We start from the raw sequence: 19,460 nt of genomic DNA on the forward strand, positions 1-19,460 counted from the left end.
TAGTTTTTTTAATATGGCTTTGTAATATACTATAATAACTGCTATGAACTGGTCAGACTGGAAGCCCCTCTTACTGTTCTTTTGGCAGATAGTTTTGGACAGGATACAGGCAGCAGAGTCCAGACACATTCTGAGGCGAGCCATTGACATCAGAAACTCAGCAGGGTCATTCTGTCTGGAAGGAGTCTGCTTACGAGCCAGGCGGCTAAGGAAGTTTGTGTTTTCCCTTAGACGTTTATGATCTTCATTCGAATCAGAACACAACAGTATATCCTGCATAGACACACACACATAGCCTAAAATTAACATTCAGTAAGTGCCAAAAGAAATAAAATAATCAGCGGTGCGTTTCCGAAAACCATCGTTAGCCAACTAAGGTCGCAAGTTCTGCCGTTACAAACATAGTTTGTTAATTTGACGTTTCCCAAATCCATTGTTCCAACAAACATTTGCTAACTGCATCACAAACTAGTACACTTGCACCTACACCTAAAGAGCTGTAGTTAGAAGCATAGTTCCTGGTTGTGTTCTATTACCAGTTATCCCCTCTTCGTTTAGAATGTTTAAAGATTTAGAAAGATTTAGAAAGACGTTAGAAAGATTTAAACTTGTAATAAAAACATCTCAGTCATCTCTCTTAGGTGTAATTTGCTTTCAAAGTATTTTTACAGTTCAGTTTCTTCATACTGACAATTGCGTTCCCTTCGCAGTGCACTTTGAAAACATTTATGCCATTTTAAACATAGCGGTAGCTCATGACGAAAGCTATAGGTGACCTATTATTTAAAAGCGGAATTTCCGTTACGTCTCCAAAGCTTTTGAAAACAAAAATATATAGCATACGTTAATGGTTTTAATTTATAGTAGGTTATTTATTAAGAAATGCATCTGTTGATATATGACATGGGCCTGTTGGCTAGAACATTTCTACAGTGGTTTGAATGGGTCAAATTTTAAAAGTACTTTTTCAATAAATAAAATAAAATAAAGAATAATAAACAATATCCTACTTAATAATAATAATAAAAATTTATATTCATAATAATACTACTACTAATAATTATTATTATTAAGTAGGATTTTTTAATTTTGTAATAAATATCCTACTGTAAAGTACAACCAATAACAATTTATATGTTTTATATATGAGATTAAAATATGTGTTAGCGAAGTGATTTTATGCTTTAGAATAGAATATGGAATATTCTCAATATTATTTATAAAGGAAAGATAGGTCCTATACATGCAGTTTATATATAGTTTAATTAATATGGAAAAAGAGTGCATGTTTTTACCAAAACTAATATTGGATTTTTAAAAAATGTGTGTGCGTGTAAAACAATATAATTTGCACAAAAATTATGTTTTTTTTACTCTACAGAAGTTGTTACTCCACCCCATTTAGAGCGTCATTATGGACATATTACGTTATAACTACTGTGGTTCAAACGATGGATCTGCGACAGAGAAACTACGGTTTTGGGAAACACTCATCACTATATCATTCTTTTCCTAAATGATGCACTGTACTATGATAGTTTAGGCGTGAGTTATGTCATTGTTTGGGAAACGCACTCCAGGACTTTTACTTGTCAATAAGACCAAGTTTTTTTATTATTATTTCTAACGATATACCTGAGAATGCCGTATTGTTCTGTACAGTTACTGTACCAAATTGAAACGCGGTTACATAATTCTATAAATATGCATAATAATGTATTCTCCTGCAGATTTACGGTTCAATGTTTCAACGAGTTAAATATATTATTTGGTTTTGTAATTGAACATTTTTAATTTTAATTAATGTTAAATAATATGAAGGGCAACATGGTGGCTTGGTGGTTAGCACTGTCGCTTCACAGCAAGTAGGTCGCTGGTTCGAATCCTGGCTGGGTCAGTTGGCATTTCGGTGTAAAGTTTGCATGTGTGGTGAAAAGAAACATGCAATACTTTACATACAAATACTTGATACGACAGACCTGGAAACAGTTAACAAAGAGTCTGTAAAGTTCAGTTCTGTCTTCTTCGTCCAGAAGCTTGTTTTCCAGGTCTTCCAGGTAACTCTGAATATGCTTCTTCACCTGTTTCAAACTGAAAAAGATTGACTTTTCAGAATTTGAGATGGAGCTAGATGAGAGCAAGCAAACCAGGTCACAAATGCCTGTGTACATTAAGGTGTGTATCAGTATGTGTTGTCAGTGTTGCAGCACCTGTATTGCATAAGAAGTTTAGGTAGCACAGATCGCACCACGGGGCTCTGGTCAACACATTCCAGGAATGGGGTAAGCTCTCTGGTCTTATAAACATCTCCTGTAATCATTATAAAGCCGTGAAAAGTTAGTTATGAGTACATATTGTAGAGTAAATATTTCTTTTCACAGTAGACCTTTTCAGTTAATTGGTTAATCTAATTCACAAAACTACACTGAAAGATTTGTTCACAAACTGATCTGTTCATGTGAGTTGTTGGGTTTTGGCATACAGAAGGGGTATATTTTTACAAGGAGTTAAATTATGATTTTTTTACAAGATGCTACAATTAAACCATAGTGTAAATGCCCACTTTTGAGCAAAAACGCATTTATTTGCACATGATTTTTTAAATGGAAATAAGCTTTTGCTTCATGTGTGTATCAGTATATTTGATCAGTGCAACTTTTATGCAAAAAAAAAAACAACACTACTAACAAGACTCTGCCAGGCCTAAACTCCTTGTGTGGGAATTACATAAACTTGGAATATTGTGATGCGTACGCTTCCAAAAGTTAACTCAGCACTACAATCATAGCATTTAAAGGTGTTCAGAAACAGTACTTGCTTAGGGACATAAAGATTAATTTATGTCGGAATGGATTTTGTAATTTTGTAGATTTTTTTGGCACTAAAGGAATTTAAAAGTGTAAAATAAAAATGGCCTCTTTAGATTTCAGTCACTGTATGATTTCTGAAGACTTAAGGAGGTCACACAGCGGATGCGCTGCTCAACGCTGCGACACGGCGCACACATGACAGTTGAAAGTATCGCACACCAGACGCGCACATTTGCATGATATTTAAAATGAAACTAATCAGATGGCGCTCTGTGGCGCAGCAGAAATATGTATAGTGTCCTGAGCCGTGGCTGGGTGCCGCTGACAGCTGCCGACTTGCGGCACCGGTGTGTGTACCCTGATAGAAACCTATGTTTAGAATTGTGAAATGTATGGTGCTGTGTGGCGCGACGCCAAGCGGAGCTTCTGGTGTGTGACCCCCTTTAGACTAGACTTAGGCTCTCCAGCCTTCGGCGCCGAGACTGCAGCTCTGCACAAAAAGTTTGGCCAGAGGACAAATGGTCATGCCATCACTTTTGTTAATTGCTGAAGTTTGTTCCTTGCCACTGGCATGCTTGGTTTGGGACTTGTAGAGCTGTGCATCGATGGCTTTGCTCTTCAGTGATTGGACTTTCAGCAGTGCAATTTAAACCACACTGAACTAAACCAAACTGAACTTCAACTCTGAAAACTGGACTGAAGCAGTTTCAATATACTAGAACTTCTATGTGAAGCTGCTTTGACACAATCTACATTGTAAAAGCACTATAGAAATAAAGATGAATTGAAAATTTAAAAAACAGACTGACAGAGTAGAAGTTGCATGGGTCACTTTATATTTGAATGGTAATTTGAGAGCTTTACCACTGAAACGTGTTCTCTTCAAGCACTGAAAAAAAACAACAACCAACTATCTACAGACATTACATAATGGGATGGAAGAAATTCACCCACCTTGTGCCGAGATGAGAAGAGAGAAAAGCAGTTCCACCAGATCATCTGGAGGATCTTGATCATCAGTCAAACAAAAGCGAGAAACCACTTCCAGGAAAAATGTGTTACAGCATTTTATTATCTCCTTATGTTGTTTCAGGGCAAAGCTGTAACTTGAAAATGAAATTACTTTACAAGGGAATCACTGCATATACACATAGTAGTAGTGGATATTAGAGGTTAAGAATATCAAGAATAAGGAATTAAACTCACTTGAAGGTTGTGGAGACAGTTGGTTGGTAATTGTTTGACAGAGGTTTTCTGCACACGGGACAGTACTGTGCTTCTTCTCTCTCTGTGGACCTCCTCAGACAGGACTGACAAAACACATGCTCACAAGGAAGAGCAATGGGCTCTGACAGCTCCATCAGACACACGGGGCACTTCACACCATATCTGAGAATGAAGAGTATAGAGAAGAGTAATCAATTAACAGAAGGTTCCTTGTTAGAATAGCATGGCCTAGACAAAAGAAATAGAAAATAATTCATTCAAAGTTAATAATGTCAACACAGGCTCATTGTGAATACAGACCCCTGTCTACATTTCTAGAGACCACAAAAAATGTACTCATATACCTGCATTTCATCTATAAAACAAACGATATGGGGTGATATAGCTTCTGTTTCTTTTTGCGCTACCCCTGACCACTTATCTCCGTATGAACGGGTTTGGTGGAGTTACCAGTTTTCCCAGTAGCTCACCACGTATGCCGGTGGACTTAGGATGCGGAGCAGAGTGGACCGCAATGACGGGGTTTGAGTCCGGCGAAGAACAGTTCCAGAAACCAGGTAAAACAAAAACAGATGGCTTTTGAACACACTATCGGTTATTGAAGGGGGGTGGGCAGGTCAGTCGGTCAGTCAGTCAACAGCAAGCTGGTCGGCTGAAGTGCACCCTGATGCACCCTCTGTTGGATTTAGGACCAGCAGAGGCGAGAAGAAGACACGCAAATTGCATGCGTGGGAGAAATTTGAGATTTTCAAAAAGTGTACACAGCGGCCTCTGGTGGATTCACAAAAACTGCAAGTAAACGTAGCTCCAAGTATATCAAATATATCCGGCCAGACTCTCATTCAGCCCTTCACCATAGAGTTGGTACAAGTTCAGGCCCCGCGCCAGGATTTCATAACTGAGGGGGCATTTTAATCCTATAGGGGGGCACTAAACCCGCTGACTTTGATGTCTCTTGTTCCTTCATTTAGGCTATTTATTCACTTCTTACTTTGCACTACTGCCTTAGTTACTGACTTAAGGCAGTAATATACTTTTTATAGTAATAATATGTACAGTTTCGCTATTATTGATTTTATTAGTGAAGGTTAGTTACATTTTAAGGCACTCGTGTAGCCAGAAAAATACCTTAAACAAGATACATAAAAAAGAAATTCACAGTTATTACAATGACAGTTGGTTATATTTTGGCATGGATAACACAGAAATCAATAGGCTATATAACTTTTTCATAATTTTAAAGGTAAAAAATAAATATTTATGTTAGGCTATCATGAGTGAGTTTTTTTTCGTGATATTGTCCAGTTGGCATTGGTAAAAAATTATCATAAGCCATTAGGCCTACCCGTAATTTAATTTATTAAGCCTTTTTAATAATGTTTTCAGGTTGCATTTTTCATTTTTAGACCCATGAGCTACAAGTCAAAATAAAATTGATATGCTAACTGTATTTTAGCTGTTAAAATAGGCCTACAGTATATTTTCTGGTGTTTGATTTTGCATGAGCAAATAGCAGTATAGCCTAAGTTACATATTTTTTATTTATCATTCAGCCTACCTGCAGCGCATGTGAGAGGTTGATCTGCAGCAAATCCACTTATTCACGCACTATACATATTTCATGTATAACTGTAAACTTGACCGCAGGCCGCTCATCTTTAAACTCAAAAGACATTTTTAAATGTCCTAACATGACACTACTGCTGCACAATAGGATGCTTTACAAAACTGTAAAACTGGCTTTAGCAATTTGAAAATGAAAGCAAAGTTTTGTCAATTTCATAGGTCCATTTTAATAATATTAATAATAATGAATATAATAAATTGTAATATTAATTATATTGTAGATTACTGTGGGTTGTGCAGTGTCCAACTAAACATTTTTATTAGGCTACATATCCCCTAACTGAAAAACTAATGTGAAAATGACTGGCAGTTGCGTCTCTGCTAAAATTATTAAAAACAGCAAATTTCTTTTTTCCATCTAGAGCTTAGTAGAGTAGTATTTAAAGAATTAGTTAACCAAAACATGTAATGAATTAGGCTGCTCGCCTTCATGTCATACACTAATCCAGTTTTCTAGAGTGCGCTTTAAAGGCTATAAACGGGCACATCCTGACCTGATGCTGGGACCAGATCTCTTGACTATTTAATTTTACAATTTTCATAATTTAACTGCTTATTCATATTATAAAATATCTAAATGTGTGTTCTGGAGGTTGGAATGACGAAAGTGTTAGTAATTATTGACAGAAAGAGTTTTCAGTTTTGAGTGACCAATGCTTTATGAAAATTGGGGTGGCACAAATTCTTTCTGAGGGGGCAATGCCCCTTTTGCCCCCGTAGTGCCGGGCCTGTACAAGTTGCAATCTCTGTCTATCATTTCTAACACTCGGGCCAACGCTGTGGTCAAAAAATCCTGTAGATAGCACGACAAAGTGTGCCTGAACATATGCCAGAAATGCTACCTTGTTAGTTGTGACTATTGTTAGATTGTGACATCTCCAGAAATGTAGACCTGTGTACGTATCCACAATGAGTCTAGGGTTGAGTAAAGGGCAGGTGCCATTATACAGATCAGTGAAATTGATGTGTACCGCAGTTCGCTGCTGATGGACTCCTCATGGTAATCATTGAGTATGCGAATGATTTGCTGAAGATTGTCTCTGCTCCTGAAATCAGGAGACCCTTCCACTAGCTGCGGGAGAGAGTAATGAAGATTATGTGGTATATGTTAAAATTTAAAAAGAAATTACCTAAATAAGTTTCAGTGAAGTGAGAGAACTAGATAAGTTATTATACATTAAAATCTCCTATAAATATAATGAACAGGTAAGTCTAGACTCACCCCATGTAACTGACTGCAGTGTTTCAGAGTTAGTGCTTTTATCCGTTCATCTCCTTTTTTCATCTTGATGACAACCTTTTCAATAAAAACAGCCACTAGCAGTATACCCTGCCACACTGACCTATGTCAAAAGGATATAAGACATAAATCAAATGGTTAATTATGATGTGTATGAAACTATATAACAGGAAGTAATGCCTTTCAGTAATCCTATTTTTTGTTATCAATTTGTATTGCTCACTGTATAGTCTCCAGGTATTTAAGACAGCCAGGGCTGCAGAGGGTGCTGTAGTCTGGACTGAGCACTCTCTCTATACATGGTTGAAGCTGTTCAACTCTTTGCAAGAAGGTCAAGCATTCAGTTAGTGATGTTACAGGTAGGAGCTTTGTTTCTTCAACACAGATGCCAACAGCAAGAATGTCCTCACACTGTAATAAACAACACAAGAAAATAAATATCTTTAAACCTATCTAAAATTCATTTCATTATTAGTGAAGGGAGAAACAAAAACTTTTCAAAAATTTGAATCAGTTGAACCAATTGCATTACAAAATGACATCTGTTGGACAAAATGTACAACACAGGCCAAAGATGCATTATAAACATAAGTTAAAAAGCCAAGGGAAATGTTTTACTGACAGTAAATTATAACAAATAATAATATGCAGTCCTTTATCAATTTATTTTCAGGGCTTGCTTTCATTTGTTCCATACCAAGTTATGGCTTAAACGAGCCAATAAGAGACTATTAACAACTATTATTTTAATTATACACATATCTCATTAAAATGGCTTCCAACTTATAAAAAAGAGTGAACTGATCTCATCAAACAGGTATGATTCGAGGATATATAGCTTTACAGATATTGCCCCCAATGGACAACCACTGAAATTTAGAAATTTTACAGTAACGAAGTATCATTAACTGAAATCACATGAACTTGGGAATTTGATATTTGCTCTTAACCACTGATTCGAAATTTGTAAATGTTTCAAATAATGAAACAGCCATCAATCATTTTTACACTGTAAAAAATGTTGGGTTTCACACAATCGATTTGTGTTGGGGGAACATGCAGGAATTAAGACCCAATCCCGATTCTACTCCTTGGCCCTTCCTCTTACCCCTTCCCCTCATTTTGCACATTCACGTGAAGGGGTAGGGGTGTTCCAGTTCTCTTTAGCTTGAGGGCATAAAGCTAAGGGGAAGGACTGGATGCCCCTTCAAACTGAGATTTTTCAGGACCACACTCTAAACCAAGGGGTAAGAAAATTTCTCAGAATACACAATCTACATCAGCATCATGGCTGCACACAAAAGGGGATGCACAAATTAGTATTTTTGTCATTATTATGAATTTTTACAACAAACAAGCATATATTTTAATACATTCATAACCGCGTTTGTGTTTTACCATCATGGTTTTAGAAAAATAGAATCGGGATTGGGTCTAAGTTCCAGTTCCAGTTCCAGTCTACAAATTCCAGTGGATTGAAAATAAAACAATGAAGTTGTCTGCAAATAATTATTAGGAATTGTGTTGTTTCAGCTCATTTTAAATAAATAGTTTGAACAAACAGCAAACGTCGGTTTTTGAGTTTAGTTTAAATATAGAAATTTGACTTTACACACTGGTCGTGTACAAATGGTTTACTACATTTTTTACACAGGCACTGGAATCTAAGTTACCAGCATATACTGACTAACTAGCGAATAGCGTAAATAGACAAATATCCAAAATCAACATAGAAATCCATGCTACACTCCTGCTTCTCACCATATCATGGCTTTCACTCTTTGGCCTTTCTTGCTGGATCAAACGGACCAGCTGAGGGTTAAGCTGAAGGACATGTGATAATGTGTCCATGCGTAGGGTGTAGATTTGGGCTGCTGCATGGATCCATGATGGAGAGAGTTCAGGAGATACTGACATCATTGTCTGCAGAGTAAACACGCAACCTAGTACTGCTGAATGAAATACCTATAAGAAAATACAGACAGCCCAGCAGATGTCCAGTTTAGAACATGAAACAAATCAGAACATTGTTGCCAGATGGATAAAACCTATTTACTATTATCTCACCCAATGTTCTTCCTCAGAGTTGACTTTGAATGCTAGAAGAACATAATCGGTCAAGTAGCGTTGACCCAACTCTACATTGTCCACATCTGAGAGTTTCTGAATATAGCTGCCCAGTCTACTGCCTGATACAGCGCTAACAAACTGTTGAATCCTGGCTTTAATGTCTTGCTCAGAGCCTGAGGAAAAAGTAAAAACAGGTTGTTTGCATGACTTCATAAAGCTGCATGTGTTTATTTAGCTAAGTTTTCAGCACAAAAAAGAGATCTCGCCTCGCACAAACTCAGATTCCTCCCATAAACTCTGACAGTATGTTCTTATTAGCCAGCTGAAAGGAGCAGTGCAAGGTCGTTCAACTTCTCCAACAAAAAGGTGACACTGCACATTAATCTCCTGGTCAGGAACTCTACAAGAAGAGAAAAATCCTCAGTTGTAGTTAATTAATCAAAAGTATTCAATGCCTCATTTAAAAATAAACAGATTTCATAATGTGGATTCAGTCATACCTTGTATTTTGTGATGGAATTAGGTCAAGGAGTTGTTGATCTTCAAAGATATCCAGCCAGAATTGGGCCAGACCCTCACTGAGACCTTCACCATACAGTTGGTACAAGTTGCAATCTCTGTCTATCACTTCCAACACTTGAGCCAACACTGGGGTCAAAAAATCCTGTAGGTAGCGCCACAAAGTGTGGCTGAACATGAAACAGAAATGCTACCTTGTTAGTTGTGACTAATCTATGGCTGATTATCGAGTGCAATTGACATATTTCAAAGTCATGATAGTCTTTGGTAGGCTTCTAAATGCAGTTTTGCATTGTTAAATTCTAGATTCTATTGTACTTTTAACACCGTCCAAAGAGCTTCTACACTGTTATTTCTTCAACAAAAATTTCACCTGACATGATTTATTCAACCACGAGCAAGTATTGCCTATTTTGAACATCTGAGACTGACATTAGCTAACATGCTAATGCTAGTTAAATTTATATTACTGCATTACCGAAGTGTTCCACATTCTTGCAGAGCTTCATGATTCTTTGCCACTTTATAAACCCAGTCTTTTGCATTAGGAATCAGTTCTTCCTTCTGAATCAGTGCAAATACCAGTCTCTTTAGCAACACTTGTTGGAAACGTGCTGAAAAAACATACAAAACATATTTTTGATGCAAGTTTATTGTTTTTAATCTCAGATGAACTATCATTATATATATATAATAGTTACAACAACAGACATAATGAAAACCAACCTCCTGTCCGCCCAGGGTCACATCCCAAAAGCCCAAGCAATATGTTCATGCGCTCCATACTCCTGGAGGTCTTTTCATCTGTATCTCTAAGCAATGAAACAGCTTTCTGGGTACAGGATCTCAATAGGGACAAACTGTGCAGATGCACTGAATCACCCTGAAAAAAAAAACAGTGTTATAGTCAGTATGTATAACATTACTTTATGGATATGTTTAAACTAATCCTGTGCACTTTTAAAACCTTTTACCTTCTCACTTTGTTGTCTATTTGTATCCATTTCATCTGACTCTTTGACATCTGTAAAATAGTTTTTACAAATCATAACAAATGTTATAGTTTTCTAAATATAAATGTATGTTTTGCTTGCTTGTGCAAAGCTTGCCACAACAACGTATGGTGTTGTGGGTGGTAGCAGTAGTCGTATATTATTAGGAAGTTGCTAAGCTCTCCTCAGTAAGGAGAGTGGGTCCTTACAGTACATACCTGACTCGATTGTCTGTGAAATTAGTTGACTTATAGGTATTCCACAAAAAGCCTTAAGGTTTAAGCACAAGTCATCAGAATCTCTAAGGTCATCAATATGTGCAGACAGCCAAACTCCTTCAAAAAAAGGAATATTTATTTGATAATGTCTAAACACAGTGCAAATGTGTCAATTCAAAATTGTTTCACTTACCTCCTTGAAAGCCAATGTACTTGTCGCCAGTAATTGAAGTACATTGCTCTCCAATTCGGGAGAGTTTTGTAATGAACACAGTATAGATATTGCACTCATCTGATTTTAAGTGCAATATTTCATTCATGGTACAGTACCTGAAGTAAAGGTTTTAAAAAATAAAATGTAATAAAAACTGACTTTGAGTTTTACTAAATTAAAATCTGATTTACAATGCCAATACTACCAATATACTTACTTTGCTGAAGCAATAAGTTCATTTTTGCACAGTGACTCTTCCATGTCCATCTGAATCAGAAGAATGTGCAGTGAGGGCCCTGATTCCCTCAGGAAGGACCTGTGGAAGAACACATAAAAGGTATTAGAAATAGATGACCATCTGTTGTTAAAGTAAATGGTACTCTAACAAATTAAATATTTTAAACTTCACTGTATCTTGTTGCAGAATGAAGCTTCTGTGTCAAACTGGTGTAAAGAGAGCAGAAGAAAACGCTCAGTGGACAAGCCCAAGGCTGGAGCAAGGTTTCTCACATCAGCTCCAGTGAGAAGATTGGAGAATGTTGTAACCTGACAGAAACCAAGATCATTAATATGACTACATGAGACAAAATTGTACCTTTAAAGTTTCTTAAAACTCTTCGAAAAACATCATTTGATATCTACAATTCTACAAAGATTAAACATTACCTCTAAGAATCTGTTCTTGTCCTGATTAGTTTTCTTCAGATGGTTGTTTAACAGGTCTCTAAGAGACTGATGGCTTTGCAGATGGAAATACTTTTTCTGAAGTTCTTCTGTCTCCTGATTTCCAAATTCTGAATACTTCAACCTAAGTACAGAGTCTGGTGTAGAACAATTCAAGAGAAAGCTTTTGGCAGTTTCATAGACCTCTTCCTCATTCATGGTTTTATTTGACTCAATTTTGTCTCTCGTCTCAACAGAAACAAGACCTTCAACCATTTTCACAAGATCAGAATCAACTCCAAGAGTCTCCATTTCTTCATCAATCTCTGCATCTTGTACATTGTCAACTTCCATAGAAGCATCATCTTCTTGTGCCTCATCAGGGAATTTGTTAACTTCCTCTTGAAACTCTGTAATTTCTCCATTAATGTGATGTGCTTCACTTTCCTCTTCACTTTCTTCTTTAGTATGATGCAATTTGCCAATTTTATCTAAAGCCTGCAGGATTGCACTGGCACAAGCATCACCATGGAAGCCAACAAATGCATCGGTTAAGCTAAAATATGCTTCAGTTGACTCAGAATTCTGGATTTTTGAGAACTCCTGCGCCCACATTTTGAGTTTTCCCAAAACTCTGTGTTGCCAAAGAGCCAAATCTGTACTCCTATCAACTTTGTGTTTTTCCAGTCTGTTCTTAAGAGGAACAGGAAACTTTTTGTATACCTTTTCCTGGTCCTCCACCACAACAAGTCTGAAGTCTCTGTGAACTCGACATTTTACTCTATGTGAACCTAGTCCCAAGTCAACATACTGCTGCCCACTGAAGTAGACATAGTATTGATTCAAGGCATCATACAAGCTCTCATAGAGATTAAGGAGATTCAACAGGATTACAGTTCGACCTGTCTCCATGCACGCCTTGATTCTGCTCACATTGCGACATATCTGGGCATACTCCTGATCTTTGGGAAACCCTGATCCAAAGACAATTTCTGGGCATTTCTGGGTATAATTCTCCTGTGAGAAAATATGGTGTTGGATTATGTACAAGGCAGCATTGTTAGTTGTGAGCAAAAGAAGGTATCGACATTCTTTGTCACTGTGGTGGTCGAGATTCTGTTCAATCATGTTCAATGTGTTTGGCCTTTGGACATTTTGCATGTTTTGGAAGATGTCCTTGAAGAAATCAAGTGGATCAAATCCATCCCTTTGTCCACTGAAGTTTCTCAACACAGCCTCTGCCAACTCGCTGTCACATGGCTCCTGATCTGAACACCTGACTGTGTCAAAAAGCATTTTTATTAAGCCATAATAATCTCTGAGTCCAAAGAATTGTTCACTGTCCGTTTTACAGATGCTCAGAAAACCTTTTGCCAGCTTTGGCAGGAGGTGCTTTATTTTGAGAAGAACAGGTTGGGAGGATGAGCAGATGCCTTCGGCTGTCTCTACTAAGTCTTTTTCACTTGGGTCCCAACGTGACACAAAAATACCTCTGTTCATTTTTGCTGGATCGAGAGCCCAGTTTGAGATTCCAACAAACCCAACTTTCATGTATGACTCTGGGTTGTCACTGTCTATGCATCCATCCTCAAGTAGAGGATGCAATGTCTTCAGTGGCATCTGTGGCGAGTCCTCTGCAAGTCCTATTTCATCCAGTACGACTACTGACACATACTCATCCAAGTTCTTATCCTTTTGGAAACGAGCACAGTTCCGGAAGGTTCCAATGATTCCGTCAGGGCTTGAGTGAGGACTGCATTGAAAAGACACCATGTGAACCTCCTTGAGTTTCTTGAATAAATCACAGTGTGAAGCCTGGCGTTGCATTGCATCTGCTATGACAGTCTTAGCAAGAGATTTAGAGCTCCCAGGTTTGCCAACCAGAAAGAGTGGAATCCTCAACTCAATGCAGACCACCATGAGGAACACATTCTCTTTCAAAGCCATATTTTTGGCAATCGTTTCTCTTGTCTGAATGTTCTTAAGTAAAAAGTCTTGACATGAAGCTATCTCCTGCACCAGAAACTCTGCAGAGTTGAACCTATCAGGAAAGCATTTGCTGATAGTCGCTAGGTATGGTCTTTTGTTTTCAAGAGATGGGTAATAGCAAACACCAACGGCAAGCACCAAGCATTTCAAGACCATCTGCTCAATTTCAAATCTTGGAAAGTCTTGGGATGAAAAAAATATGTCTTTGTGGATGTAAAACCAAACAAGGACACCCATTGATCTCTCCACATCTCTAAGGCTTACAAAGCTGCATTCATCTGCTTGGTTGCGCATGTATTTCTGAGATGCAGCCAAAACTTTTGTGATCACATTCTGGCATGAAAGGGGCAATCTATGATCTCTCATCTTTTTTTTCACAATCTGTTGAATATAAGAGAGTTCAGTTGAATCGCTTAATTGTCCAAAATCCCACACCAGAGGCACCATGCTCGGGGGTAAAGGGTGCACACGGTACACAAGCTGTCTCATGGGGACTTTACCAAGGCGATCCTCAGTTTCCTCAGCTTTTACTCTGTATCCTAGACCGGCTCGCTCTAAGCGATCAACCATCTTTTCTGTGTGTCTTCTGTATGGATTGCAGGCAGCAATTATTTTCAGACCAGAGTTTTTCTTCAAAGGGTATCCTTTTACAGTTTTGTCACATAGTACTTCTTTGATAGCAAAGATTGCTTCGGTTGTGTTGGCTTCATCAAAAAACAAAACTGTGTCAAGTTTATATTTTTGAAGATTATTCTGAGCAAGTTCCTCTGCTTCCCGAACCTTCTTATAGATGGTCTCTGAAGTTGTACCTCCATGAACTTTGACTAGCTTCATGTTTTCGACATCTCTGCCTTCGCGTTGTAGATCACATAGAAAGCGCACAAGCCGAGTCTTTCCACAGCCAGTTTCCCCCATGATGATAACAGGAATTTCACATCTGAATCTCATATGTATAGCCAGCATCTTCATGACATTGTCAGTGGTTAATTCATATGTAGGGTCTGGATCAAACTTGCCTTTTTCACATCCTTTTTTGGCACCAACAACAAAGGACATTTTTTGTAACTTGTCCTCTCTGGTCAGGTCATCAAAGTCCTTAGACAGATTGATCATTTGTCGTTGAATGTCTGAAAATAGCTCTTGTGTCATCACATTTCCCATTAGCACTTTGCCACTTTTTGAATCAACCGCATTAAGAATTTTCCCATTTTGTTTCACATGAAATCCTAAGAACGACATGCTTATATGATCTGCATTGAAAAATATGTACGGGTGAGATTCATTTTCCCATCGTTTTCGGAAAGATAGGATTTCTTCCTCATCTTCATTCTTAGAGAAAAACGAGGGGCTCTGGTTGAGATGTCAATGGAAGGTGAGGCAAAATCTCGAGCCATGTGAATCATGAATTTCACTATGAAGTCTTTGAAGCCACTTAAAGTCTCCCCACAAAAGTCTGAATCACAGAACAAAGATTTCTCACAGTCTTTAAGCTGCAGGTTAAGAAACCAAGTAAAGTGCTTAAGTTCAGCCCAAGATGGGTCCTTCAAGCCATAGTTTGACAAAAGATGATGGAGACAATCAACTGGATCACCTTCTACAGAAAGAGCTTGATATGTAAATCTATCCAAGTTCATATTTCTGTTGAACCGCCTGAGGTATTGGTAGGGTCTCTGAATGTCTTCACTTTTAAACTCTTCTTTATCCATCAGTGGATCCAAGGATCTAAAGCTCTCTTTTTTTCTCATGATCTCTTTGATATCTTTAGGGGGCCTGCAGAAGATAGTAGGTAATGTATTCAAAAACCCATGAGAAGGCTGTAAAACAGAAATATAGTTATAAAGGTTTGTTCCACCATTAACAACTTTTGAATTTATTTTAGTGAGGAAAAGTTTAAAAAGTTGGAAAAAACATTCCACCTCCATTTGGGTTTGACTCTTGTGACCTCGCTGAAGTGTTTCAATCACCACCAAATAAGCTGTATTTCTCCTCCATATAGTTCCCTTGCTGTCACTAATGCATTCTAGAATGAGCAATTTGAACAGGAATTCCTCCAAGCCATGATATACCTGCAAAGGCAAGAAATCTATTAAGAATGATCCAAAATGGTGAGAGAGAAGAAGTGTTAATAGTGTCCCACAAAAATTATATAATAGTGGATGCCATGATATAGGAAAGACATACAGCTGCAACGTCAATGTGTAACAGCACAGGGTCCTGCTGTCTCAGTGGAGCCAGTTTCTCAGACAGAGTTTGGACAAATCCATCCATGTTGATGTAAGGCTCGATGAGCCTGATTGTTAGAAGTGTGGCTGTTGGAAACTCCCCTTTGAACTTCTCAAAAAGGCGTCTCACATACAGGGATTTTCCTGCAAGAGGAGCAGGAAGAAATTAAAAAAAGAAAAAAATATCAGCTATGTCTAATCTAGCTACCAGAGAATACGCTCATATTTATTTTAATCAAAAATAATTCAGAGGCTATGATGAAGCAAACTAATCCCATTTTGTTTACTAAACCCAGCATTAATAAATTGAGTCACTTGGTTTTATCTGACTTTATAATTTATGGTATAACTAGTACTTACCAACAGCTGGACGCTTTGATGCAATCATCCAGACAGACAACCCTTCCGGATACACATTTGAGTGGGTGGCAAGCTCGTGAGATATTTGAAAGTGATGACGAATGTACTTTTTACTTCTTTCTGCAGATATAGTTAGACCAGTTTGCACCTTATAGTTGCTAAAGAACGAAGGAATATATCTATCCTGGTTAACAGGACAGACCATCACTAGACGGTAATAAGGCCCAGCACACACTTCTTGTGTCTCAAAGTATTCCACCAATGCCACACTCACATCATAACTCAGTGATCCTGGATTGACCAGAGTGTAGATCTTCTTATGATTGCTTGCAGCACCTCCAAGACATCTGCGAAGGAATATCTCCACCTCCTCTTCAGTTGTTTCCTCCTGGCACATTAATACCTCATCAGTTGTTGGAAGAGGATTTTCTGGACTCTCCATGTAAAAAGAAAGAGTGGTGCAAATTAATTCAGCAGCAGGGCATTGGACAAGATTTGGCCTCCCTTCTTGTAGAATAGAAGGAATCTTGCGTTTGATGTGCAGTTGATTCATGTTGGAGAGATTGGAAAGGAATCGTCCAAGTGTTTCAACATCTACATGGTGGGTAAGGAATCTAGACATGTTCTCCTTAAATTGCTTCCACAGGTCCTCCAAGCATTCGGTGCTGACATCTAGTAAACTGAAGCTCAAAGGAAGGTCAAAGTCAGTGTTTGGTTCTAATTCCTCTGCCATGTCATCTTGCAACATAGATTCCGGCTCTGTTGCTTTTTCAAAAGCCTCTCTGATGTCATTTAACATGCAGTCTGGTTTGATAGGAGTCAAAAGGTGCCACACTTGTTGTGGAACAGGTTTCTTTTTGATGTTAATGCTATTGATCCATTCACAAAGATAGACAATTTGCTCTGAAGAGTAATGATTCAGTGGATAGTATTGGGAGCGCATCTTAGTTAAGTGGTTACACCAATCTTTATGGAAGTCCTCCAGGGAGCGACTCAGCTTCTGAAGCTCCTCCTCGACTTCACCCTGATATACAATACACTTACTTAACAAGGGAAATCTCACTTGAATGCAGGGTTGATTTTGGTGGTTGCACATAATCTGTGCTGCCCAGTTTCGGAAGAGCATGTTACCCGATTTGTGCAACTGCAGGAGGATGCGGCCCATCCTCTGGATACCTTCAAAAACCTGCAGGATGGAAACAAGAGTTAAGTCTCCACAAAATATACTAAAATTGATGTTAAACATAGAGTTTAACATGATGGTGTCTGGTATTTTCTGTTTTCAGATCTTGGAGAATGTGACAATGAACCCAACCTGAGTAAACTTGATGACTTGCTCCTTTCCATGCTCTCCTTTAGATGACATCAGCATGAGTTTATTCTGCAGCTCTAAGAGTTCATTAAGACTATACGCTTTTTCTTCATTGTTTTTGGTCACCTTCACGTAAAAGATGTTGTCCAAACCAGTCTACAAACATATCACATATTAAGCATGCTCACAAACTCCCCATTTCTATTAAATACCTCTTAAGTAGAAAATTACTTTAAAACTATTTAAAGAAAGACTTTTGTAATTTCAAGCCACGATGTATTTGTCTATTAAGCATTGAACATTTAGGACTATTTTCTACTCACTTTCCCATTAAAATCATCAGGCCAGCCTACATGGTACACGCCTCCAGTGTTGATAGCTGAGGCCAAAGATAAAGACGATTGTTCAACAGAGCCATGAGTTTCCCTTAAACCTTTAAGCCAATCCAACCACCGATTGGAGTCTACCTGTAAACAACATTATATATAGGCAAACCTTCATTAAAAACATATAAGTATGTTCCTTAAAAGTGACTGATCAGACTTCTTACATTAAAAAAGCCTAATTTGGTAGCTATTAATTGGAAGATTATGGGACTACAAATATCAATAATTATTACAGCAGAGATCTCAATCAAAAACTTAATCATCTTGCAGAAACTAACCAGTTTATCCCCAAGTTTCTCGTCTTTGTTAAGGGTGTCCAATACTTGCTTAGCATAGTCAAAAAACTCTTCAAATCCTACATATTGTGGTAGTGAGTAAAGCAAAGGTGCATAGCCCATCACAGCAGACTCAAAACTAGCCAGCCTATCAATGTCTGCATCATTCTCTCCAGCAGAAATTGTGGCTAGTTCCATAAAGACTTTCAATTCCCTGAAACCTGAATAAAATAAAGTACATTAAAAAAGTGTAAGATTTTCTTCCAAATATTAACACTATAAATCCAGAAAATCTTACTTGGAATTTCTGCTTTGACCCATTTAATCAGTGTATCACTTTTCAAGAATGCCTCAAGACAGGCTGTGTGTCGACGTTCGACATCTGCCAGCTTTTGCCTTGCTTTAATGAGATCCTCACTCAGTGAACCCAGAGTGTTTTGTTTAAATGAGTCGTCTCTCTATTATTATGTAAAACAACAGAAAAAAATCACAACAGTCTAAACAAAAACATATAAATTCTAATGAAAAACACATAAATGGTAAATATAATGCAATCACAATAAAGATAGGTATCTTACCACTTGAGTCAGGCTATGTATATGGCTGAAATCTCCTTGTAATCCTAACCTATCTTTCAATTTCAGTATGACCTCAGCAGATTCTGCTGCATCGTAAAGGCATCTGTATTCCCGAATCTGCTTTAGACGCTGCTCTGGCCAGTTCTCATTATGGCCTTCCAGCATAGGAGCCATCAACATAAACTCTTTCTTCAAACGATCTCCGTCACCTGTATCCCCACACCCTAGCAAAGCCTGGTCGACCTCTTTAAAGCATGCTTGTCCAACAGCAATCCGATTACCAAAGTTGAGGAATTTATTGAGACATGGTGTCCAGATATCGTCATAGATTTCTGTAAGGTCTAGTGACAAAAGCTCAGGACCAGCCATAAAATTATCTTTCGCCTTTTCTTGCCAGAAACTTAGAATGAGGTTGCTGGAGTTTACATCATGCATCTCCCGTGCCATGTCTTGGACTTGCTGATTATCACTGTAGAATAACACTCGCCTTGTGTAGTTTTTCTTAAGATCGTCTTTAGAAAAATATGTTTCCACTTCAACCAGCTTGTCCAGTGCGACCTCCTGCAGGTTGGTTTTGGCAATTTTTTCAAGGGATGAAAGCTCTGGTACTGTTGTGGCCACAAGCATAGTGTAAAATACAAAAACATATAATTTTACAGTTTATATATTTCATTATTAAATTAATTTAATCTTTATAAAAACATATCCTAAGCTAGCAGCTTAAATATTTCAATAAGATTATATCTGGGTCTCCCATCT

General features: G+C 37.9%; 1 protein-coding gene across 1 annotated transcript in view; it reads right to left on the minus strand.

Annotated features, from left to right (window-relative positions):
* Nucleotides 1-19,460, minus strand: part of rnf213b (ring finger protein 213b) — a 41,669-nt gene that overhangs the window by 15,714 nt on the left and 6,495 nt on the right. Inside the window, 29 exon segments of the mRNA XM_056469215.1 lie at nt 75-273; nt 1,980-2,091; nt 2,211-2,310; nt 3,765-3,910; nt 4,017-4,199; nt 6,635-6,735; nt 6,886-7,006; nt 7,127-7,314; nt 8,665-8,868; nt 8,971-9,146; nt 9,240-9,373; nt 9,474-9,662; nt 9,971-10,106; nt 10,219-10,375; nt 10,467-10,516; nt 10,703-10,819; nt 10,896-11,032; nt 11,134-11,232; nt 11,326-11,462; nt 11,583-14,923; nt 14,926-15,382; nt 15,485-15,634; nt 15,750-15,934; nt 16,151-17,336; nt 17,466-17,618; nt 17,786-17,929; nt 18,127-18,344; nt 18,422-18,581; nt 18,702-19,309. Coding sequence (XP_056325190.1) covers nt 75-273; nt 1,980-2,091; nt 2,211-2,310; nt 3,765-3,910; nt 4,017-4,199; nt 6,635-6,735; nt 6,886-7,006; nt 7,127-7,314; nt 8,665-8,868; nt 8,971-9,146; nt 9,240-9,373; nt 9,474-9,662; nt 9,971-10,106; nt 10,219-10,375; nt 10,467-10,516; nt 10,703-10,819; nt 10,896-11,032; nt 11,134-11,232; nt 11,326-11,462; nt 11,583-14,923; nt 14,926-15,382; nt 15,485-15,634; nt 15,750-15,934; nt 16,151-17,336; nt 17,466-17,618; nt 17,786-17,929; nt 18,127-18,344; nt 18,422-18,581; nt 18,702-19,309 — 9,288 coding nt within the window.

Source organism: Danio aesculapii, chromosome 12, assembly GCF_903798145.1.
Source record: "Danio aesculapii chromosome 12, fDanAes4.1, whole genome shotgun sequence".
In the NCBI taxonomy this organism is placed as follows: Eukaryota; Metazoa; Chordata; class Actinopteri; order Cypriniformes; family Danionidae; genus Danio; species Danio aesculapii.